Source organism: Trichoderma ghanense (genome assembly GCF_004382785.1).
Source record: "Trichoderma ghanense strain CCMA-1212 chromosome Unknown scaffold_26, whole genome shotgun sequence".
Taxonomy (NCBI): Eukaryota; Fungi; Ascomycota; class Sordariomycetes; order Hypocreales; family Hypocreaceae; genus Trichoderma; species Trichoderma ghanense.
Genome location: NW_027395689.1, coordinates 95760 through 119220, shown reverse-complemented (window position 1 = coordinate 119220; position 23461 = coordinate 95760). Strand labels below are relative to the sequence as shown.

The 23461-nt window shown below is 51.3% G+C and overlaps 6 protein-coding genes across 6 annotated transcripts; 3 read left to right on the top strand and 3 right to left on the bottom strand.

Moving 5' to 3' along the window:
* Positions 1-159: 159 nt before the first annotated feature.
* On the bottom strand, positions 160-7159 carry CCMA1212_010485 (Methionine aminopeptidase 2-3; the record flags this gene model as incomplete). Its single annotated transcript, XM_073707528.1, has 13 exons — positions 160-288; positions 346-1508; positions 1566-1728; positions 1833-1854; positions 2094-2186; positions 2250-2342; positions 2417-2445; positions 2500-3064; positions 3159-3305; positions 3365-3419; positions 3481-3617; positions 3670-3915; positions 4065-7159. The coding sequence occupies 13 exons, from the start codon at positions 7157-7159 to the stop codon at positions 160-162; spliced, it is 5937 nt and encodes a 1978-aa protein (XP_073553977.1).
* CCMA1212_010484 (uncharacterized protein) lies at positions 6799-7161 on the top strand (the record flags this gene model as incomplete). The annotated part of the gene is made up of 1 exon (XM_073707527.1): positions 6799-7161. One exon carries the CDS (start codon positions 6799-6801, stop codon positions 7159-7161), a length of 363 nt encoding a protein of 120 aa, XP_073553978.1.
* Positions 7162-9488: 2327 nt separating this feature from the next.
* CCMA1212_010483 (NADP-dependent alcohol dehydrogenase 6) lies at positions 9489-10708 on the top strand (the record flags this gene model as incomplete). The annotated part of the gene is made up of 3 exons (XM_073707526.1): positions 9489-9662; positions 9742-10350; positions 10415-10708. The coding sequence occupies 3 exons, from the start codon at positions 9489-9491 to the stop codon at positions 10706-10708; spliced, it is 1077 nt and encodes a 358-aa protein (XP_073553976.1).
* A 2722-nt stretch (positions 10709-13430) lies between these two features.
* Positions 13431-14142, bottom strand: CCMA1212_010481 (Uncharacterized protein; the record flags this gene model as incomplete). The annotated part of the gene is made up of 4 exons (XM_073707525.1): positions 13431-13504; positions 13559-13714; positions 13780-13905; positions 13977-14142. 4 exons carry the CDS (start codon positions 14140-14142, stop codon positions 13431-13433), a joined length of 522 nt encoding a protein of 173 aa, XP_073553974.1.
* Positions 14143-16554: 2412 nt separating this feature from the next.
* On the bottom strand, positions 16555-18367 carry CCMA1212_010480 (Lipase 1; the record flags this gene model as incomplete). Its single annotated transcript, XM_073707524.1, has 3 exons — positions 16555-17736; positions 17794-18186; positions 18248-18367. The coding sequence occupies 3 exons, from the start codon at positions 18365-18367 to the stop codon at positions 16555-16557; spliced, it is 1695 nt and encodes a 564-aa protein (XP_073553975.1).
* Positions 18368-22215: 3848 nt separating this feature from the next.
* Positions 22216-23046, top strand: CCMA1212_010479 (uncharacterized protein; the record flags this gene model as incomplete). Its single annotated transcript, XM_073707523.1, has 1 exon — positions 22216-23046. The coding sequence occupies one exon, from the start codon at positions 22216-22218 to the stop codon at positions 23044-23046; it is 831 nt and encodes a 276-aa protein (XP_073553947.1).
* Positions 23047-23461: the final 415 nt, after the last annotated feature.

The following is a 23461-nucleotide window of genomic DNA, read 5'->3' as shown; positions in this document are numbered from 1 at the left end:
AGCCTCAGCTTGATGGCGAGACCCGGCGATACTTCCACCGGGATCGTAAGCCAGAAGAAGATTATCGATTGTGAGTGGTGCTACCCCCATCAATAATCTTCTCCACGGCTAATGACCTCCTTCACGGTAGGTCTGAGCAAAATCGTCTGGCGCAGCTCGTTAGTAGTCGAGAAGAAGTCGCACAGAGTCAATTGTACTTGCATGCTCGAATTGGGCTGTGTATGACCCTTTCTTGTCGACTAGAGGTGGATAGGCTTCCACGATGCCCGACTTCACAAGGGTGTTGAGCTATCAGACCGTTAGTCACTCCAGCTAGATGCACAGTTTGGGAGAGTGATGCCGTACACCGAGGAGATACTTTTCTTGTCCAATTCGATCCAAGTAGCGTCGGCAAAATGGAATTGTGTGAAAGTTCTTCTTGATCACATTCAACAGCGATTTGGCCGAAGACAATCGCAAGTCCACCTTGGGCGCATCTGCGCGCAGGGCATAGTGCGAGACGTCGCCCTGATCGTAAACCCAGCCGTTGCCAGTGCTACCAAAGGTCTCAATGGCAAATATGTCACCCTCTTCCATCTTGGTCATATCGTCTGACTTCACGGCTGGGATGCTTTTGGTGCCGTGGATGCGGTACGGCAAGATTGTATGGCCTCCTATGTTGCGAATCGACTTGATCGGGTAGGTCGTCCCGTTAATCTCGCATTCGTAGCTCTCCATGGCTTCTTGGATGTATCCGCCCAGTTCTCCGAGGCGAACATCAATTCCAGCCTCGCGAACGCCCGTATTTGTAGCGTCTTTGACGGCTGCGATGAGGTTGTCGTACATCGGATCAAAGGCCACTGTGAAGGCGCTATCCACGATGCGGCCATTGACATGGACGCCAATGTCAATTTTCATAACATTATTTTGCTGAAGGACAACTCTGTCACCTGCGTTTGGGCTGTAATGAGCAGCAATCTCATCAATGTTTAACCCGGTTGGGAAGCCCATGCCAGCAATGATAGAGCCGCCTTCAGTCAAGCCATCATGACCGAGTAGACGCCGCACACTGTCTTCGATGCCGTTGGCGATCTCAGTGAGGGTCTGACCAGGCTTGATGTTTCTCTGTGCCCATTGGCGGACCTGGCGATGCGCTTCGGCTGCCTGGCGGTAATCAGAGAGGAAGTCGCTGTTGAGATTCTCTAGATGACGTTTTTCTTCGTCAGTTGTGCGAAAGAGGTTGTCGTTTTTATACTCGACCTCTTCGCCCTTGGGGTAGTTGCCCATTGGAAACAACCTGGAGACAAGGATCGATGGAGGCTCCGTCTGGACTAGACCCTTCTTCTTCTTGTTCTTCTTCTTCCTGTTCTTCCGCTTCTTCGCGTCACCGCCCTCACCGGCAGCAGCCGCAACTTCGGTGATATGTTGGTCTGGATCGTCATCTGAATCATCACCAGACTGCTCGGCAGTGTTGGCTTTAGCGGCTCCGTTGGCGCCGGCGGCATTGGCCACCTTTCCAGAGGTTTGGACTATTCGCTCCATTAGCATGTTCACCAGTAGCCTCATCTGAAGAAGGCTCGACAAACCATTCAGCACCTTGTGCTCGTTGTTGGGAGTTTTGGCAGCCATTTTTCTGATAAAAGTAGTCCGCTGTGCGTTGCGTGTTCGGGAATGGCCGAGAGTGGCCTCTGCATCTTTGAATATATACGACGGCTCAGCCTTAGGGATGTAATCCGAAGGGCGCGGGGTCTGGCGAACATGCATCAAAGGGCGGCGAATGGGATCCAGGTGTATGCAGCCATGGAGGCATTGCACTTAGCGGGCTTGTTACGACTTTTGACATGAAAACGTACGCGAGTAATTCGTTTGTCTTTCCTATGACAATGACAATCTAGTGTAGTGCCGGTAAATTGTTAAGGTGGCTGCAGAAATGAGGCTCACGGGTCAAAGCGATGAAGAGTCAACATCACGCTTCATCCATGTTCGGTCTGCTTCCCTTGCGCCTCCTAGACGTAATCTTTCGCACCCACGCATCAGTCATATTACACGTTTCTCGGCTGACCCAGTCCCCGAAAATATACTGTTCAACAATCCATTCCTTCTCCCTGCCTCACGGCTTGAAGATGACCTTTTGGACCTTCATCTCATCAAACAAGGCATAGCCTTGGACAGCTTGATGAAGAGGCATAATATTCTCAAACATGAACCTGCCATCTCTCGTCAGACAGTGAGCCCCTGATGTAGGAAGGAGAATGGAAGAAATGGCTTACCCAAGCAGGTGCTGCTTCTTCTCAAGCAGGACAAGAGCCTCGGAAAAGATGCTACGGACCGGACATCGGCCCATTTGTAGACGAAGATTTTTGCTATATGCATTTTGGTCAGGTAAGATTTTACTTGGTTTTCGCAGAACGGAACAATAACCACCAACGGTACTTACCCATATGCCTCGCTTCCAGACCACGGGATCTAGCAATCATCAACTTGAAGTCAACGACATCGCTGCCTATCATGGGAACATACCTCTGCATTGTGAACACCGATACTACTAATCACCCCAAACGGCCTCAAGATGTCAAAAGCCGTCCTTAAGGCCGGTGAGAGCCCCACGGCCTCAACGACCAAGTCGGCGCCTCTCCCATCCGTAACCTCCAGGATTCTCGACAACATTCCCTCCTTGTCTTTGGCAAAGTTCAGGGGCTCAGCGCCTAGTTGCTGTGCCTGTTCAAGTCTGCTGTCGACACTGTCAATGGCAAACAGATGCTTGGGCTTCAACTCAGCCGCCGCAACAATTGCACACAAGCCAACCGGACCGCATCCGATAACGACCATAGTGGACTCCTGGACGTTGAGTGTAGGCGGCGCAAGGTTGAGTGCCGACTTGACACCAAAAAAACCAGTTGGAAAGATGTCTGCCATGAGAATGAGAGCCTCATCTGAGATTGACTGGGGCGCTTTAGAGACTGTGCCATCGGTCATGGGGATGCGAACGTATTCGGCCTGGCCACCATCGAGCTTCGTGGATCCGAAAAGCATGGACTTCTCGCAGCGTGCAGTGGCATCATTGAGGCAGAAGAAGCACTTGCCGCTATTTGAGCGTAAGTAAAAGGAACATATCAATACCCTAGAGAAGTCCGATGCGCGAGATAGAATGGAGCCAAGTCAAGGCCAGAGGAACATACCATGATGCGGTGAATGGAGCCACGACCTTGTCACCAACCGCCACTGACTGAACCGCCGGGCCTGCAGCTACCACAGTGCCAGTGAACTCGTGTCCCATGATAAAACCAGCTTCTGACGGTTGATGACCACGATACACGTGCAGCTCGCTGGTATAAGGAATCTCGTGTAAGCTATTTGCCCATGTTCACAGGGGAATCAAACGTACGAGCCACAAAGAGCAGTGGCGCTCACTTTGACGATGATATCTTCATCGTCCTTGACTGAGCCAGGTTACAGACAGTTCAAATTGTAATTCTGGGACATCAAGCTGAAGGAGCGTACTCTGGGGGACTGGCCGTTCTTGGACAGAGATGCTGCGGGGTCCGTCGAAGACGACGGCCTTCATGGTCTGTGGTAAAGACATTTTACTGGCGGTGGCAGGCGGCTGCTGAGAAGAACTAGCCGTGATTGAAGTTCCTCTGGAGGTATTACAAAAAATCGTCTCGCCAGGGAGGGGTTGAGTATATATACGGAGGCGCCGACGTCAATATGGGTCGAGACGTGGCATCGTTTCCCCACAGTCCGCCCTCAGCTCGTTCGAGCCCCTCCATCATCGGGGACGAAGCGGGCACTAGACTAACACAACCGCTGCCGAGGGTCGGACGAGATATGGAAAATGCAGACGCCGCATCTCTGGGTGGCAGAGACGAATCAGAGGGTGGTCGCGGCGCCCCTCCCGTATCAGGCGTCGTGAGTTGTGCAACTCCTAGAACAAGTCTTTACCAGTCATCAATTCGATCCCAGTCAAATATCTGCCTCATGGAGTCTCAGAACTTATATACATCAGGGTCGGAAAAAGCAAACATAAAAGGCGTTCATCATTCTGTTGTCACCCCAGCCTCTCCAGCGCCAACCATCTGGCTTACTCAACCTCTTTCCATATCATCTCCAGCTGAAATATTTGCATCCATTCGTCCATCCGATTCGCATTTGCAAAGCCAGCCTGCATGTTGTTGAACATCTGCGCACCCTGTGCTCCCTGCTCGGTAGCGTACCAGCCCAGCTGACTGTTGCCGTGAAGATTCCCATCCACAGCGCCAGACACCGACGCTAGTCCATCCATGCCGTTGTACATGACGCTTAAAAGTCCCTGGTGCATGGCGTTTTGCATCTTCAGACGCTTCATGTCGCGGATGAACTTCATCTGAGGGACGGTTTGCGTGTATATCTTCAATCTCTTGGCCCCAAACTCGACAAACTCGGCCAGTTTGGCGTCGGACTCGGGCGATCCGGGGGGGCCAGCATCGCATACCTGCAGCCACATGGTGCGCATCCGTGACGACCATATCTGGCAGATCTGAGCGCGTTCGTCATACCCATTCTTGATAGTGACAGCGCTGCCGAGTTTTGTGTCCACGACGAAGCTCAGATAGCAATCCTGACAGAACAGGGCATTCGGATATCCCCACCAGTTGCCCTTCTCCACGGTATTGAGGCCGGGACAAACTGGAACTGAGGCAAAGGTCCGAACGTAGTCCATGTAGTAACTGAAGACCCCCTGATCCAGTGATTGGGCAAATTTCCTGAGGTATTGGCGGAATCGGGGGCTGGCAACGCAGAAATCGCAGACGAGAGTGGCCTCAGGATGGCGCTTTGCAGGCTCGAAGAATTGACTGACGCCGCAGGTCATCACTATTGAAGCGTAGCAGCTCTCACACACGTCGAAGTTATCACACCCTCCTTGGATCGTCCACCAATTGCCTCGTACGATGCCGTGCGCCGTGCAGGGCGGGAGACGACAGGCAACCTCTGCTGAGCTGGCGAAGACGGAGAAGTTGCGTTGGTCAATGGCATTCTCGATAGCCCATACGAGATTGAGGTACTTGGAGTCGCACAGTTTGCATGACCAGAGCGTGGTCATGTGTTCAAAAAACGCGTCAAAGCCTGTGCCCATGTCGTACTTCTCAAACTCGTTCTCAAATCGTGTCATGCCAGCTCTGTCCAGATAACAAGCCTCGCAAGCTCGCATGTTCTCGATCTTTTGACGGGGCATGTACCAGGTGCAGTGGTTTGACTGGATCTCTTGTCCCTCGCATTTGGGCAATGACAGACGGCGAGCCGCCTCAGCAACAAAGGCGGCCCAATCATTCCGCTTGGCTAGCTTGGCAATGGCTCGAGAGATGTATGGCACGGCGAGGTCGCAGGACCATTTCTCGCTTGTAGGCTGTTCGCGATATGGAGAGAACCTGCTCTCGAATGCTGTACCTACTATTCGATCTTCATAACAGGCCTCGCACGAGACGAAGCCCTTGACCTCACTGCCCGTCATGCCGAACCATTTGATTCCATCTGAGGAGGGAGTAGGATCACGCCCTTTGCACGTCTTCACGTTGAGACGCTTCTTCATGAATGCCCGCAGCGCATCCAGATTGCCTGTTCGAACAGACTCAGGCCATATGACTTCCTTAACCCTTGGAAACCAGAAGCCACAAGAAGAGTAGAAGTTGTCAGGCCGCTTGATCTTCTCGAATTTGCTTGCCAGAGGCGTAGATCGAATGTGATCGGCATGGCATTTTGTACAGATCAAGAAGTCCGGATTGTCCGGCAAACGATACCAGTAAAGCGAGTAATCCACTGCCCTCGCTTCTGGGCAGTATGTGATGACTTCTAGCGGCGCTCCAGAAGCACGAATGTGAGGCGGAGGTCGAGGAGCATCGCCGTCAAGGACTCTCAAAGAGGGCTGGGGTGCTGTATTGGGACTCACAGTGCCCATGCTGAGTTTATTCATCTGCGTATACAGACTGGCCATAGGATCTTGGGACTGTGTCGTTGTAGGCTGGCGGACCTCGGGCGGAGGCGGAGGGGCTGGCGTAACGGCATTGTTTGTGATCTCAACTGATGAGGTATGAGCCGGCTGAGATGGGAAGATTGGAGAAGTTAATGGAGAAGTCGGAGTTGGTTCGGCAGCCGGCACCGTCTGATGGGCATTGGGGGCTGCGACAGGCCTGCGAGAAACTTGATGCTGAGTGTTCTGTTCTTCAGATGGTGGCCGCTCTTCCGGATACCCAATTTGTGCTCCTGCTGCTCCTGCTCCTGGGGCTGGAATCGGAGCTGGGGTTTGCACCCCTGCTGTTATTGGAGGAGGAGGGTAGTAATTGTTCGCAGTGTTCTGAATTGGAGGACGAGTTGATGGTGGTGGGACAGGGGGAGGAACAGGTGAGACTACATATGCCGGCTGCTGCTGAGCTGGTGACTGGACCGTCCTGTATGGCGTATGATGTCCGAGTGGTGCAGGTTGCTGCGGCGAGACGGCGGTGAGACTTGGTGGTAAACTTGATGCAGAGGGGGGGGAAAGGTATGCGGAGCTTTGGGCCGGGGCGATTGGTGCTGGTGCATGCGAAGCCGGCATATACGGAGCAGGAGGTGGAGGGCTGTTGTAGTAGGAAGCCGGCTGAGGAATATACTGGGTATGCAAGGCTTGATTGTGAGGACTTTCAGCTGGGTTATAGGGAGGATGCGGGGTGTAGTTATTTGGACTCTGCTGAACCAGAGGCCTGGCAGGAAGAGGTGGAGGCGGAGGATAAGACTGCGATTGAGATTGCACCGGCGGGGAAGGATAGGAATGAGACGGACTCGGTGGAGGGGGAGGATAAGTAGAAGATGGGCTTTGAGCCGGAGGAGGAGGAGGATATGCTTGAGATTGGCTTTGAGGAGGGGGGTAGTATTGGGACGCTGGCGTCACTGAACCGGGTGCTGTCGATGCCGGAGCATATAGGTAGCCGGTATGTCCAGGCGGCGGCGGACCTGGAGGTGGGGGATAATAAGGTGTCGCGGCGGCCATATTTTGATATGACAATGCCGCTGGGTGCCCATATGAAGTCTGTTGATGGGGGCTCACGGTTCCGTATGGATACTGAGCGTTGCCTCCGTATGTTTGTGCTGGCGGGGTTGGCGGGTGAACCGACTCGGTACCGCTCGTACCCCGAGGCGGAAGAGGTGGTGGCTGATGGTAGCCAGACATGATGTCGCAAGTTTTGATGTTCGCTGCTATGGTATGGTCTCAACATCAATGTCCTTTCGCAATGGAGCTCTTCGAGGAAACCACAACTCCCTAGAGATTTTGATACAGATGACGAGGATTCATCTTCCTGAGAGATTAAATACACTAGCTCCCTCGGAAAGAGACCACGCAACGTCAAGTCTAGGCCTTTGTGTTACGAATGGGTGGTTCAGCTGCTGCTCAGCCTCTGGTGGGGACGACGCACATGCAGATGGAAATGCATCTCACGGACTGCGGCGAGGCTCCTACGCCCTTCCGGTCTTGACGGAATAAGCCCGCCAGCGCGTGGAGGCAGGGAACTAGCCTCCTCGCATGCGGCACTAGCAGGAGTGAACTTCTAGACCGAGTCCGAGGCCACAGAGAGAGGAGTGGAAATGCTGCGTCCTAGACATCATGCGGTCTGCCTCGCTACAAGGTCTGGGGAAAGCTTTGTGGATTAATTGTCATCTTTGTGCGCCATTTGTTCACCCAGCAGATTTGATGTATAAGTTTCGGCATCCCACGCTGATAGATTGTCTCCGAGCTGCCAGGATCGTATGAGCACTACGTCCGTTACATCGCTGGTAACAATATGCACCTTGAGTTCAGCTCTGATGAAAGCGGAAACTTTCTCATCAGCGCCACTCTCCGAGAGACTGTGGGGCACAGACTGACGAGCTATCGGTTCAATTAATCGGTCGCGCTCTTGAACTTGGAAAATGATGAGTATTGGACATCGGACGCTGGTGAAGATACTTGAGGTCTTCTCACTCTTCATTCCGTCAAAATAAGGATCTTACCCGAGAGTAAGATGGCAAGCGTGAGTCGCGTTCCCAGCCGGCCTATATTATGTCACACGCGGCTTGTCCTAAGTTCACAGGATATCCGGCGGGCTACATATCTCGAAATACCTGCTCAGCTCAGTAGTTGTAGGGTATAACTTATACGGCATCCATGGACCGAAACGTGCTCTAGAGCTGTGTTCTTCAGCTTTTCCTGCTGATTCTTGCCTGGTTTTTGGGATAAGATGGACTTAGTATGTTAGAGAATGCCTACTACGTTCCGGTTATCGCAAGGAGAATACGCCAGCAGACGCCAAGTAATCAATGAGAAATTTGAGAGAGCGTCAGCGATGTCCTCCTGGTATATCGGATGCCACATACCTTCGCCCTCTTTTAGGGAATTGTTGGGGCAAACCTGGGTTTATTTGCCTTTCCTTCGCTTATGCGGTTATTGTATTACCTTTGCATCAAAGACGAGCCGAGAATTTCTGAGACTGCTTAATAGGCAACTCTACTGGGAAGTGATCTAGGGTGTCATGAATAGGTAAATCTCGCAGAGATGGGACAGAAGCTTCTCCCTAACCTGCAAATGCTGTACGAATGGCTGTGTCACAATTTGCCTGCCTTGTCTGCTTTTCCACCGCTTTTCTTCTAAGACTTCATTCGTAATCTCTGAGATGAGATTAATTACATTGCGTTAAACCCGAGATGCCCGTGATCTCAAAGCCTGCTAAACGCGCAAGATGTGGCATAAACCCCACACATTCCATTCAAATCGAGGTCTCTACCGGCATTTGTAATACAACGATGGAGAAGCCTGCATCAACCGTCATCTCACCTGGCTGAGAATGACTACCAGCGGCGCTTCACAAACCACTGAGCCGAATAGAACAGAGCCTTCGCCCAGCTGTTCCAGCCTGCCTTCCTTGTAAAAAGTGACTGACTAGCATGGAGATTATATGTCCGAGAAATATCGCCGGAAACTTCAAAAGTCATCGAAGGCGCTTCGTAGGACCGAAATGTTGACCGTCAATTCTTATCCTGAACTCCGAAAAATGAATCCACAATCGCCGATCAGTCATAGAGCAACGTGACTACCCATCTACCAAGGTTATAGCGGTGTTGTCGGACTTAGACCCTTTACTAATCGTATAACAAGGTTATTGCAAATCGCGATTGTTGTGTCGTCCCCGTGGGATGGAGTATGATTACTTGGTAATCTCACATAGTATTCTAAGCTTCATGGGACAGCCGCACAATTCAAGAAAACCCGCCCTTTTTTGAGAGTGGCAGGGATCATGGATGGAGACATCAAAGAAACCGGGGTGTAGGCAAATGGATCATGCTCCGACGTTCATGACATCAATGACAACGTGAGAAGCTGGACATGAAAAATCCGATGTGATGCGATATATATATATATATATATATATAGAAAGAGCTCCTTGCTGGTTGAGATGTGGAAAATTTCTCACACAACTCCTAGACCAAGCAGAAGACAGCAATAGCTTGTTATTTGTACCGCCACAATGTCAACTGAATACAAGTTCGAGGGATGGATGGGCGACGACGCCTCTTCTTCAGAAGGCAAAATGGTCTGGAGAGACTTCGAGCCGAAGCCCTGGGAGGAAACGGACGTCGACATCAGAGTCACGCACTGTGGGGTCTGCGGTTCAGACGTGCATGTTCTGCGGTCAGGATGGGTGAGTTTGAGCTCTCGCTACTCATATCACAACTTAGCATCAAGCAAGCACAATGATACTGACTCTTTATTGCGCTCAGGGTGCCACGGAATACCCCTGCGTTGTTGGACATGAAATTCTCGGTGTTGCCGTTCGCGTTGGCTCCAAGGCCGAGAATGGCATCAAAGTTGGCGATGTTGTTGGCGTTGGTGCTCAGGGCGATGCATGCCTTGGCCGTGATGGACCTTGTGCTCCCTGCAGTGCCGGCTTGAATCAGTACTGCCCCAAAGCCATCAACACGTACAATGACAGGCATCGCAACAACGGCAAGGCCTATGGCGGCTACGCCTCATACCACCGGGCTCCTTCTCACTTTGTCTTCAAGATACCAAGCGGTCTGGCTCCTGAGTCTGCAGCTCCTCTGCTGTGCGGAGGCATCACCGTGTATTCGCCACTCAAGTATCACGGCGCAGGTCCGGGCAAGAAGATTGGCATTGTCGGTGTCGGTGGACTTGGCCACTTTGCTGTGCTGTTTGCCAAGGCATTGAATGTGGATGAGGTCGTCGGCATTTCAAGGAGGGAAAGCAAGAGGGCGGATGCGATGAGCCTGGGTTGCGACGACTACATTGCGACAAGCGATGATGCAGACTGGGCGAAGAGGAACCAGGGGCGATTCGATCTCATCATCTCTACCGCTTCATCTGACGACGTATGTGCAGAAGAGGGATTGTGTCCACCATTTATGATCTCGTACTAACGGGCAATACTGATAGATGCCTTTTAACGAATATTTGGCGCTGTTGAAATATGGAGGAACGCTCGTCCAGGTTGGCATCCCAGAGGCCCCTATCCCTCTTAGACCCTTCAGCCTCATTGGTGGCCGTAAGAGCGTTACGGGCTCAATTATTGGCACCCCAGACGAGATCCGCGATATGTTGCAGCTCGCTGCCGATAAACAAATCAAGCCATGGGTAGAAAAGCGACCCATGAAAGACGCAAACAAGACCCTCATTGATCTGGAAGCCGGCAAGCCAAGATTCCGTTACGTCTTGGTGCATGAGTGGTAAGAAACTCGGCAAATGTAGCCGACATTAAGGCGCCAGTAACACGACGCTAGATGGGAGTTATCATGGGTTGAAGTACGGTGAACAAGTACTCAGCCTTCAGACTAGAATGAATATCATCAGAATAAGAACTAGTAATTGCACCTGCAATATGCCGGCTAATATAACTAGACACGCAGACACATAGCCAGTCCCCGGGACTTGGGCTCCTTCAGTATGAGCTCTTCTATGGCACGGCTCCCCAAAGACGCCCACCAGCATCTCTTCGGCGACGTCAGGATCTGTGCGGCGCGATAGAAGTGAAACAGCAATACGAGAGCCCGCAAATCCCCCATTCATCAAAAAACTTGGAGAATGGTCCGCAACAGAGAATTGGAAATCCGTAGAAGAGTTGCTCAATATCCGCCTCTTCTGGCATGAGGCCAGTGTCGGCTGCTCACTTTGAGAGCTGCACAGCACAGCGGAGGCGATTTCCGGCGTAGACTATTTTCAAAAGCTGAGCGACCAGAGTGTGATGATGCTGTGGGTGATGGGGCCGGCTCGTCGTCTGAGGCATAGTTGGTCACGATACGAATAACTGCGTCTTTGTTGTGCCTAATTTGTTCTTCTCATCTCGCCCACCTGATATTGAGTCCGAAGTGCAGGGCAAGGAATTCCGACGTGACAATTCTGCCTGCAGCCCGAGAAGGAGACGCCAAGCATAGGATGTATGTCCAAGGACGGCCGCCTCGGTCGCTGCGCCGCCACATGTTGCATAGCGTGGATCATCCCACTCTCATGAAGGGTTCTACAAAGCGTGCAGGATCTTCGCGTGTTTTGACCAACGCCTCATCTACCTATGCTAAGTCCCGGATTCTGATGGATAATTGGCTGAAGATGCTTTCTTCGTCGACGAAGATGGGGATGGCTTGAAACACACTTGAACAATACCCGGGCTGAGGAGAAATAGTTGGTCTTGGGCGATGACTTAACTCTCACCATCTAGGAAGCCGAGGCCGAGCCATGAAACGTAGATGAGAAGGACCGTGCCCATCAACACCTCGCAGTTGTCTCTCGCGAACGGCCGTAACAAATTCTTGCGAAAGAGCTGAACCGTCTCAGACCATTAGCTGAAGGGAAGTATCCGAGTATTTTTGCGCTCTGCGGACAGAGGAACGTGAGGCGCATAGCAACAACAGATAACATCGCTGACATGATGAGTCCTCCTGTGGCAAGTTAGCCTAGGCCTCAATGGCCCGGATGGAGCAGCTGTACTGAAGTCTCAGGGATCCCGACCTCACATCCTTGATTGAGAATGCGAGGTCGCTTTGGCTAGGATTCAGAACAGGGACTGCTTAGTTGAGGGATGGGGTTTCGACAAGATCGAAGTTGGAGCCAAAATCCTCCTGCATCCAAGAGTTGAAGGAAACCGAGCGGACGGTATCCGTACCTGGGACACGGTAGCCGCACGGCAGCAAGACTTGAATAGCGGCGGGGGCAATTATCTATTGGCGCTGGTTACGAGACTTAGACCGCTTGGAGGGATTTGTGAGCCGGAAGGAATTGTCGTGTTTGAGATACATGCCAAGTATAAAACGAGAATGTGAAGCTAGGTGCTGATAGAAGGATGCTTAAGAGGTAACTTAGAGTGATTATACAGACACGATGTGAGCGAAAGAGCCAGTTACGCTCGCAGACAATTGCAATTCACTGCCCTCTCGACGAAAAGGGGCTGCAAACCTCTGTTCTCACCTCGACGCTAACACACTTCTCTTTTGATCCATCTGTCGGTTGCCATGCAATGCGAGATCGCTGAGTATCCATCGATTGAACCCGGTTACTCTTATATCGACGCGCCCAGACGCCTTTACAACGGCGCTCAAAGTCATCGAAAGTGTTGCCCATATCGCCACCATGAGGACGGGGACATAAACACGCATCATCACGCCATCATTGACAGGACTATCGAGGCAAAGCTCTTAACTTTTAGAGATTGCTCCCAAGCGATCCGTGGTATTACGCTCTCTCTCGCTGCATGCGCACTTCCCAAAACTGACGAACCATACAAGATGGACGCGAAGAACTTAAGGCATCGCAATTGTTGAGCATTCAGCACAGCCATCGAATGGTTACTAAGACGCTCAGTGGCACAGAAGTATGCTCTACCGAGCCTCTAAGGTTCTGGTCGAGCAAAGGGCGTCTGCGTGTGCATGAGCATAAGCCAACTTTCTCCATATGCAGTTGTGCGCTACGAACAGCATCTTGCATTTGCAGAGAGGATTCGTGGACAAAGATTCTTAAAGCTTTGCATAGACGGTCTCATCAGAAGGTGAGATTAGGGTCAGTCAAGGAGACAGTTGTTGGCGCTAACGAAATGGAGAATAAGGGCCGCCTCCACCGAGGATTGAAGAAGCTGGGTCAATCAGGATGAACGTTGCGGGAATGTATTCTTGTGAAGGGTGTAGACACTATCATCGCAAATCAGTGCTTAAGACGAGAACATGTCTTCATCGCAGAGCCCTAGCCAGCGCAAATCCTAGAAGGAATCTATGGGGAGTTGTTGGGCATTCACCGGAAATGGGAGCGTAGAAAACTCATTGATCGTCTTTATTTACGGGCTTCATCAGCTAGCTATATACGTAAAGCATGTCAATGGCGGCTCGCTGCAGGAGTTCGTCATGGATTGCTAGTCATTATCATGATACGAAAGTGACATGTCGTCCCGATTTATGTGCGAAGGTCGCACTTAGCAGTGGGCAGGGTTGCTGGGGTAGACGTGGTTGGTGTTGCAAGTGTTGGGCGCAACGAAGAGAGGAGTGGCTGGCAGATATCAGTCAATGTATTCCTCATTCAGTGTTTGATGAGCAAACTTACTGTCAACACCATAGTTGGTGGGAGGGTTGCGAACAATGGAGTAGCGGCCACCAAAAGTGAGGTTGTTCTCGCAGTTGATCTGGTTCTGGCCACCATTAACGGAGGGGGAGCCAGTCCAGATGTCGATGTGAGGTTGGCCATTGGCCCAGTCAGTAGCTGATGTAGTTATTAGTAGTCGTTCCCCTAAGTATAGCCCCAAAACAATTGCAAGCTTCACGTACTGCACTGAGCGCAATCGTCCTCATATCGACCATACTTGGTCAACAGGGGGAGATAGACAATCTCGCAAGGGTTGAGCTCTCCTGGAGCTGTGGCAATTGTTATGGGGTCGGCATAAGTTCCAGTACCTGGGTGATTGTACGTTAGTGGCGGTCCTTGCTTGTCGGTGGACTGTTAGCAACGGTGAGATTCTACTCACCACCAGCCTTGAAGTTACGACCACCGCAGTTATGCGCAGTTGCAGGTCCTGGGGGAGAGTTGTCGGGATATCCATAAAAGGTAACGATGTAGTTTCCAGGAGTTGAGCAAGCCTGGGTGATGCCGACGATGGCAGAGGTGAGGATAAAAGCGGCGACGGACTTCATGTTGGCGGCTTGGGAGATCTGGCTAGACAAACGCACTCTTGGATGACAGTTCAGCTGTTCACAATGGCATCTAAGGCGGGAGCAGTCGATCCTTTTATCAGATCATGGATGATATGTGTTCTAGTCCCCGGTGCCGCCTCGTGATGTGGAAAGGGGGTTAAACTAGGGTAATCGGATGCCCACATTCCATTGTTACATGGACGGACCGATAGGGATACCTTTTCCATCTCTTCTAGAAGCAACGTCCTCTGTGCCGGCGAAGAGAAGAGAGCTATTTCCCTGCCTGGACGTCTTCACAATGCCGCCATTCTGACGTGGATGTTTGCGACGTCTGCTGGCTTCAGCTGCTTGTTTGGGAAATGGAGACAGGGAGCAATCATTGATTCGTGGACTTTTCGTACCCCAGATTCTGCGCCCCTGGCTAACGTCTTGTCTATACAAATTGAGTTGGATGGATGGAGCACGGCTTGCCATGTAAAGCGACCTAGTCGGGCTATGGGGATGAAGCTAGGCTATGCTAGGAAGTTACAACAGCAGCCTAGTGGCAACGAGCGTCAAAACGCGACGATGGAAACATTCGTAATACGAGCTCAATGTGCTCATAGATGGAACGACTTGCAAGCAATTGCTGCAGTCAGCAGGCATCCGTTCCTGGTATGTGATATTCAAGTCTTAGAAGAGTCCCCCAACATTTTGGGGTTCTCAAGTATGCATAATTGTGAGCGTAACTCAAGTAAAAGCGACCGTCGATACACGAGACTCATGGATTAATATACAAGTTCCCGGGAAAGGTAGTTTCACCCCTGTCAGTGGACTTTTCCGGCAACGTTTTCCGAACCAAAAGTGGCAGACTTCCCCTATTCTCAGCGCATAGGGCAACAAGCTTATTACGAGATTCATGCTATCTAAAGTATGAGCGAGTATAAAAAGCAGTGTCTGGTCGGGAAATCTACCTTCGTACCTAAGTGGAGACGTCGGCTGTTGCATGTTGAGTGAGCAGCCCGGACCAGGCCCATAATGCGAGTCAGCCTGTCTTTGCCAATCATTAGTGGACTTCCTGCTCTGATCCCTGACCATGATCTTCATGCCAAGATGGATTGCCGGCTGACTCCGTAGTCAGAAGACAGAGGAGACACGATGCTTCCGCGGGGCCGGAGGGCAGCTTTTCCGCCCGCCAACTCAGGTCTGGATCTACGTTGGAGCGCTCTTTAGTCAATAAAGAGATAATTATACCAAGAAGGAAGAGTGTTATTCGAAAGTTGCCTGTCCCAAAATCCCCAGTGAGATAATTGAAAATAGACGCGGTCATGGAGTCTTCGCAGCTATTTGGGCATTATTTCCCCGGCCCTTCGCATGTTTCCATGCCTTTCACATCTTGAAGATGATTGGACGTTAGATAGGGAGTCTTGCTGTCTGACAATCCTGCAGGCACGGAACATTGGTGAATACTCTTACGGAGCTCGTTCTGCTCTTAAAGAAGCATGTCCCTGCCAATGCGCAAACCGGCATTATCCGAGCCGTTAGATAGGCTACTACTACACCATTCAATACGTTTACTCAAGAGTCATCCTCAAATACGCGCCTCGCATACAACACCTGTAGCCCGAGTCGATGCATGTCACAAAGCTTTACCTCTTTGCATCAGCTGCGGAACACCGTCTAAATACTATTGGAAAGCGTCCGAAGACCGCCTCATCGGTATCCCCTTCAGAGTCTCCAAAGATGGGTAGGCGAGACGAGAAGACGCCCATCTCCCTCGTTGGCCCGTTGTCCGCAGCCTCGTCCGTCACGTTGCTGCGACAAACTCGACATCGTATGTGCTGAGCGTCGGCGCTAGCCCTTCAAGTAAGGTGCCAGCATCGAATGAAACCCCGTGAGCATTGTAGACTCCCTATGTTCAACGGTGTCCAAGATCTGCCACCCCTACTTGCGACATCATTGAGACGGAGCTGCAGGCAAATAACGGCTCGGCGAGGATCTTGGTGCAATGCTCAGCGGGCATCCCACGCGCTCCGACTCCCGTCGTAACATACTTGAAGAATCATGATGTGTCGTTGGGGGCGGCATTAGGCCTGATTGTGCGAGCTAGTCCATGGGTATCGCGAAGTCCAAGCTTCTTACGCGAGTTGAAGGACTTCGAGGTCTAGTTACGTGGATCGTCATCATTGGATGCGAATGAGCTGCCCAGACGAGAGCGAGAGCGACTGGCTCTTTTCTGCATGGATGGAGATGGAAAACCCAAAGATCTTGCTACAAAGACTGGCGCAATCAAGGGCGCAAAAACATGCGTAATACAACTTAACCCAGCATCTATTCCGAGCCTCTACTCAAGCGCCTACTTACAGTACACTTATCAAGAATAGCTGTTAGAGAAGTCCAAGGAGCACAGTAAATGGATGGGAGAAACATGAATCAGTAGTACAGTGCCTTTTGCCACCAGTCGCATCTTTCGTTCGACGTCGGGTCTCGGATAACCGAGGTAGCGTTAGCCACAAAGTTCAGAATGGAATCATTCCGGCCGTAAGGAGGAAAGGAGATGCCGCCGGTCGGTGACTTGATCGGTGAGCCATTATTGACGAATCCAGCAATAGCATCCTTTGCAATGCTCGCAATATGGGCATCAACGCCCGGCGTCGAACCGTCGGAAAAGAGATAGGGCTGGTCGCCGCCGTGGACTGCTGGCCAGACGGAGTTCTGGAAGCCAAATGCGGCAATGCCCTGCTTCTGCGCGGCCTTGATCATGGAGTTCTGGTTGCAAATGAGCGCGGCCTCGGCAATGATCAGCTGCGCTCGGCCCAGGGCATCGTTGTACGGCTGAGACCCGTCATATCTCGCGGGATAGAGCGTCTCGAGCACATGCTGAAAGTCTTCGCTTGTGAACGAGGTGAAGATGGTGCCAAGCTGCTTCCTCAGCAGGGACTCATCGTCAAAGGCCGAAGGGTCGGTGAAGATGATTCCCTCGTGGCTGTTGTAGGTGGAAAAGATCTCAATGTCCTTAGCAAAGGCTCCTTGAAGGAACAGTTTTGAGGGCATTCCGGGCACGAAAGTGCCATCGACGACGGGACCATAAGAAAAGGCACCATATGGGGCAGCGGCGACTTGCTTCAGGTTGGCGGCCATCAATGCACTCGAGGGCAGTGCCCTTGCTTCATGGAGTGTCGAAACATTGAGAAGCGCGAGGAACTCGTTGAATGTCTGCTCTTGTTCACGGTTTCCAGGAACAGGGACCAGACCGGCCGACTGTGGGATAGCGCGACGGAAAGGTGCAGGCTTCGACCCTCCCCAGGCCGTGATCTGGTGCATAATCGATCCTCCACCAGCAGAGACTCCCATGATAGTCACATTATCGGGATCGCCTCCAAACAGGTGAATGTTCTCTTGAACCCACTCAAGCGCAAGCCTTTGGTCCAATAGTCCAGCGTTCGGGGTGCCGCCGTTCTGCTGCATCGTAGGGCCTGAGAGAAAGCCAAAGGCGCCGAGACGGTAGTTCATGGCCACCCAGATGGCACCATCCTGGCCATCCGATTGACTTGCTGCCATGAGCTCATTGGGAGTTCCGAACATTGACTTGTCTCCAATGACATATCCACCTCCCTAGTCAATTTCTCAGTTTCATGGTCAGTCAACAGCAATAGAGGGCATTCTACTCACATATATCCAGACCAGGACGGGAGCTCCCTTGGCCGGCTTCAACCCGTTCTCGTGGGTGCTTCTTTTCTTATGAAACACCTTTTCGGGAACCAAAACGTCCAGGACAAGACAGTCTTCAGTGATTCGATCATCCTCCGGGGGCTGCGGCAGCTGAGATAGCAACTCCTTTGCTTGCGTGACATTAAATGGCAGCTGGTTAAGTCCGTAGGCCGCGGTGAACATTTCGCCCAGCGCCAGCCAACCGGGATTTGCCTGCGGGCAAACCTTGCCAACACTGCCATTTTGGACTCCCGATTTGCGTCCCTTGGGAGGAACAGGTGCGGTGAATCGTAGAGAACCCAGAGGAGGCTCGGCGTACGGGATGTTGGTAAAGTTGTACGTCTTATAGTGTTCCTTTTCGCATGATGATCAGCATGTTAACGGCACGTAAAGTCTAATTCTTCGAGAGGCTTACATCGAAGGAGATGGCGCGATGGACTTGATATCCAAGGTCCACCGTTGGAAGGTTTTGCTGATGGACGGCGGCGCCGTTGACTGCGGCAAGCCCAGAAACAAGTGAAAAGAGTATCTTCATGGCGATATTGTTCGAGAAATCTCACTCCTTGTTAAACTTGTGTGTATCGACGGGATCCTGAGAGTAAGAGGGCTCGTCCCATATATACTCCGTACAACAGATCGCTGCGCCTTTGTCAATGTGTCCGCCTGGCCAACAACGCGACGATCACTCATGCTGACGACGCGGCATTGCCCCTGGCTGAGAGCATCGACACAAGTATGCATCCCGCTTCCACGCTGGACGCGCATCATTTCGATAGAAGCCAGGATCGAAAGGGAGTTGAAGGTATGAAAACTGCCCCGGAATAGAGCTCACGGGGCGGAGTTTAGTGTTTCTGAGGAGCTCAACAGCCCGTCCGACTAGACTGCATTCCGTCAAGTATCGTCAGCCGTCAGCCGTTTTTACTCCTTCTGGAAGCCCTCTTTTCAGGAGCTATGGCGGGGCTATTAGCGAAGGATGCTGACGTTTTTATGGGTAGGCCAAGCCAAAATAACACCAGTTCAAGCTTGAGAAGATAATATTAAGAGGAAATGGCAATGAGAATTATGTGAAGTCAGCCGCTATTAGTATACCATTCAATCTGCTGAGAATCCGAACATGATACAGCGATGCTGCGTACAAATACACTAATCGCGGACGGACCAGAGGCAAGCGAGGGGGGCAGATTTGCGCATGCTGCCCAAGTACGGAGCAATCATGATACCGAAGGTAAAAGGCGGAGGCGGAGGTGGAGGCGGAAGCGGAAAATGCAACAAAGCACTTGATGATGCGAAGGAAGCTGAACGACATCGTGATTCTACAAGGCGGCTCGCGACTCCACTAAGCAAACCTCGTGTCTGTTTCGGATTTTGCTTGTCGTCTGAGCCTGCGATGCATTCTTCACAAGACTTACTGTGCGAGATAACAGGCACTCTGCCAATGTCTTTTGAGATGTTTCGGAATTGTAGCCACTGATTCCATGTATCACACTTATACAAGGACAGCCAAATGACAGGCTGATACACGTCCTAGAAGCCACCCGAAGCACATGAAGTCCACCTGCATAGAGTCGGAATTCGGTAAACGAATGGAAACCCCGAGTACACAATAGATATGACAGGGAAGATACCCATCAAGATATGAGACCCTTAAAAGCAGCGCAAAAGTGCATCATGCCCTCAATGAAGTTGAAAGATGCAGTTGACGCGTAGGAAGCGATAAATGATAAGGTTAGAAGACAAATGAGTTTAGAGAAAGACCCAGCAGAACATCAAGAGGTCGACTCTGTCCTAGTACAGCAGACCATGATTGATTCCACAGATCGGCTTACAAGGATCGGCAGAATATTGACCCTCAAAATGATGCATTCTCAGAACCGGCCTCAAGAATGGTAGGGCCGAAGGTAATCTTGTCACAACAGAAATTGGAATCGTTCCAGATTAATTCACCGACAACTGGTCGCTGGATGACGTCTCTCGATGAACTAATCACGCAAGGTTTTTGCAAAAGAAAGACCTTTGCCTCGGGGAAAAAAAAAACGATATCAGCCGATCACTTCACAGATACTAGTCATTCTACGCCCACTGTATTGAACGGTGCCCTTGTTTACTGTATGAACCTTCGGGCTCCGTTGCTTTTATCTAGTCATGGCTTCTTGTACCCATTAGATCGTCGTCTCGACATCCTTCAATTATTTCTACACTGTCTTTACCGCGCTTAACGGTCTTTCCATTCGGTTCCACCATCTGTACGTATGAACAAAGATGGCGTTCGAGTGGCGCTGGCGCCACTGGCGGTGCTGCCGAATGAGGAGCCACGCCAGGCACAACTTCTCTGGATCGAGCGAAGTCAGTCAGGGGCAAACGCCACCAGGGCGTCTGTCAACTCGCTCAAGGGGGCTCAATGCAGTTCTTGTAAAAATTTGCTCTGGAAGTCCCCGTCTTGCCTAATTCTTCACGCGGGCAATGAGCGGCTCTTGAGAGAAAAAAAAAAAATCTCTTATGTGGCAACGTTCGGATATATCAACATAGGCTATAGCCATCGCCAAAGACTCGCGACAAATGTGGGCTTCACCAGAACTCGCAGTCATTGTCGACGATTTGCGACATTATGTAAGAATGCCTAAAACATGACAGAGGGAGGCTTGAGAGGACCTTGGCATCGTATTTCCCCAGAATCTGCAACGGTAATCGATCCCCCGCCAGACTCTCTACAGCGAGGTCCCCTGCACGATTTCCCATGTTTGCATGGACGGGCGCGGGCCTCGCTGCCTTAGCCCAACGGTTCCCTCGGTCCGCTGTCCTATCCTAGCATTACCGGAGAAATGTCCCATCCCTAAGGAGTCGGGCCTCTGAAACTGGGACTTATAGTATGGAGCACTCATGTCGTGGGCTATCGTGGGTTCGCCCGTGCGTGTACTGTGAGAAGCGGCACTAGAACCTGTCCGAGGCCCGCTCGGAGAGATAAAATTGAAATCATTGGACAGCAGCCGGTCATGAGAATTACTCTAGGAAGGACAGTGACATTTCATGGCGATATCATTGCACCGGAATGGCTCCTCCAGTTATGAGGCGCCATACTTCCCCCTTGTCGTCGCGTGCGATTACATGCAGGGTCTCCTTAGTTCCCGTGATGACTCGCCTAAATGAGGAGTAATGAATCGTGTGCCTGGATACCGACCTAACACTGACAGGTTCCTGTGTGCTCATTTAGCCAGGAACAAGCCACTAGGAGGATAACGTTGGCGCCTCTTATACATGTATGAGTTCATCACCACTGATTTGCTTTGCCAATTGCGAATCCACTCGTCCTTCTAGCCGCCTTCCATACGCCGTCGTATTGGTTGGCATTGTGGGATACTACTGCAAATTGCGTGGTGCATTCAACGTTGATGTTGGTATATGGGCCAATTAGTCTGCACAGTGTCTTGACTAACAATGACTAGGTAGACATCTGAATCGCTTCCAGATATTCCGGTCCTGACTAAGATGGGTAGCAAGAAGGAAACGAAAAGGCAGTCATGATGTCTGAAATGGTGGCATGGAACACATCCCCAATTTCAAGGTGGATTCGTAGAGATTTGAGAGTTGACATCACAACTCAGACGAGATGGTGTGAGTAACAAACATGTCCGGTTGCCAAGGAGTCCACTTTATGTGATCACGTCCTCTTACATGAGGCCAATCAACATGCCAAAAATCACCTGTCATGTGAACGAGAAGCAATCAAGTTGCCCAAGTCAGGCGCGCGACCTCCTCTCTGTTGAGGTACATCCTCGAACATTGAGACGCACTATTCATTTCCCCTTTCCTCCACGTGGTTTTGGCGCTACCAGACCCTCTGTACCCACATGCAACGACTCGGCTTCAAGCCGGATATCCTTTTACGAAAGACCCTTTATGTGGCGTTTTTAGCCCGAGCCTTGATGAGGACGGGGCAAGTCTTCCGTGCTTGCATGCTGTATAGAACGTATGAGCCTTGGTATTGTCACAAATCGCCTTCTCTCACGGTGCTACTCCATGTGATGGAGCATGAGGTGTTTTTCTCTCTCTCTCTTCAATCTTGCTCTTCTGTTGAAAGATGGCGTTTGCCTTCTTCTCCAATATGGAGCGCAAGTGGGCAATGTCTTTTTGTTAGCATTGGAGGCATCAGTAGGGGACGACTCCATGTATATAAAGACCCATCATCTTCCATTCTCCCAGAGTCATCTTGAGCTCTTTTTCCATTCAGCTATTCTATCAACCTTCCATTCCTTTCCTTTCAACTTCTCTTTCGGACACTCCTTCTTCCCATCTTTGGAACCCAACAACTGATATCCCTTGGCCTCAAGTAGACCAGACCTTCCTTTCTCATACATCTTTATCCCATTCATCATCAGGACATTCAAAATGCTTGCCAACATCGCTATCTTTGTTGCTGGCCTTGCCGCTGTCGGCACTGCTCTCCCTACCAACGGTACGGCTTTCCATAGGAATGGCACTGCTCACCACACCAACGGTACTGTCCACCATACCAATGGTACTGCTCACCATCATGGCACCGCTCACCATCATGGCACCGCTTTCCATCACCACGGTGTTGCTGCCAAGCGTAGCGCCATTGAGGACAAGTACACCTACTACCAAGGTGACGGATCAACTGCCGCCGGCTGGCCCTCCCAGGATGCCTGGGGCTCCTGGGATGATCTTTGGAAAGCCAACGTCCCTCTTATGCAGAAGTCCTGCGTCTGGAACGGCTGGGTCGGTGATGACTCCGAATCCGAGATTAAGGACATTGGAACGGCCATCCAGTCCGTCTCCAAGGCCGCTGGGGTCGACCCTCGCTTCGTCCTCGCCATCGTCATGCAGGAGAGCAAGGGATGCGTCCGTGTCCCAACCACCAACAACGGCGTTACCAACCCTGGCCTCATGCAGTCTCACAACGGCGCCGGCACCTGCTTCGGACTGAACCCCTGCCCTTCATCCACCATCAAGCTCATGATCAGCGATGGTGTGAGCGGCACCAAGGACGGCCCTGGCCTCCAGAGCCTTCTGTCTGAGGCCAAGGAGAAGACTCACAACAACGGCAGCCAGGCTTACTATGCTGCTGCTCGTCTCTACAACAGCGGCTCTGCCGATTACTCCAACCTCGACAAAGGCCTCGGTAGCACTCCTTGCTACGCGTCAGACATCGCCAACCGCCTCACGGGCTGGACCCTTGCTACCAGCACCTGCCACTAAACGGCTTTTGCATACCCATGATGAACAAGGCTTGAAGCATAGATTGAGTTCTCATGGAGTTGCACATCAAACTTTCTTTTCGACCGTAAATATTTGAGGGTTTCTCACCGGTTATAGGACATTCATGTACTTAGTCTTAGGGAGACCTGCCTGCACTCGTTTGACACGACAGGCTTGAATACAGCACAGACTGTAAAACGCAAATACATCAATCCTAGGGGTTATTAGACAATTTCGTTCAGCTACCTATGTGGTGAATCACTTCCGGTGTAATTTATTGAGCTCGTCGGCGAGCTGAGCGCCATCCTTGGTCAAGACCAAAATGTGCTTTTCACCTTTAGATTACAGTCCACAGGAAAGCATCCACAATTGCGAACGAATCTTGATCGCATTATGGCCAACACTTCAGCCATCC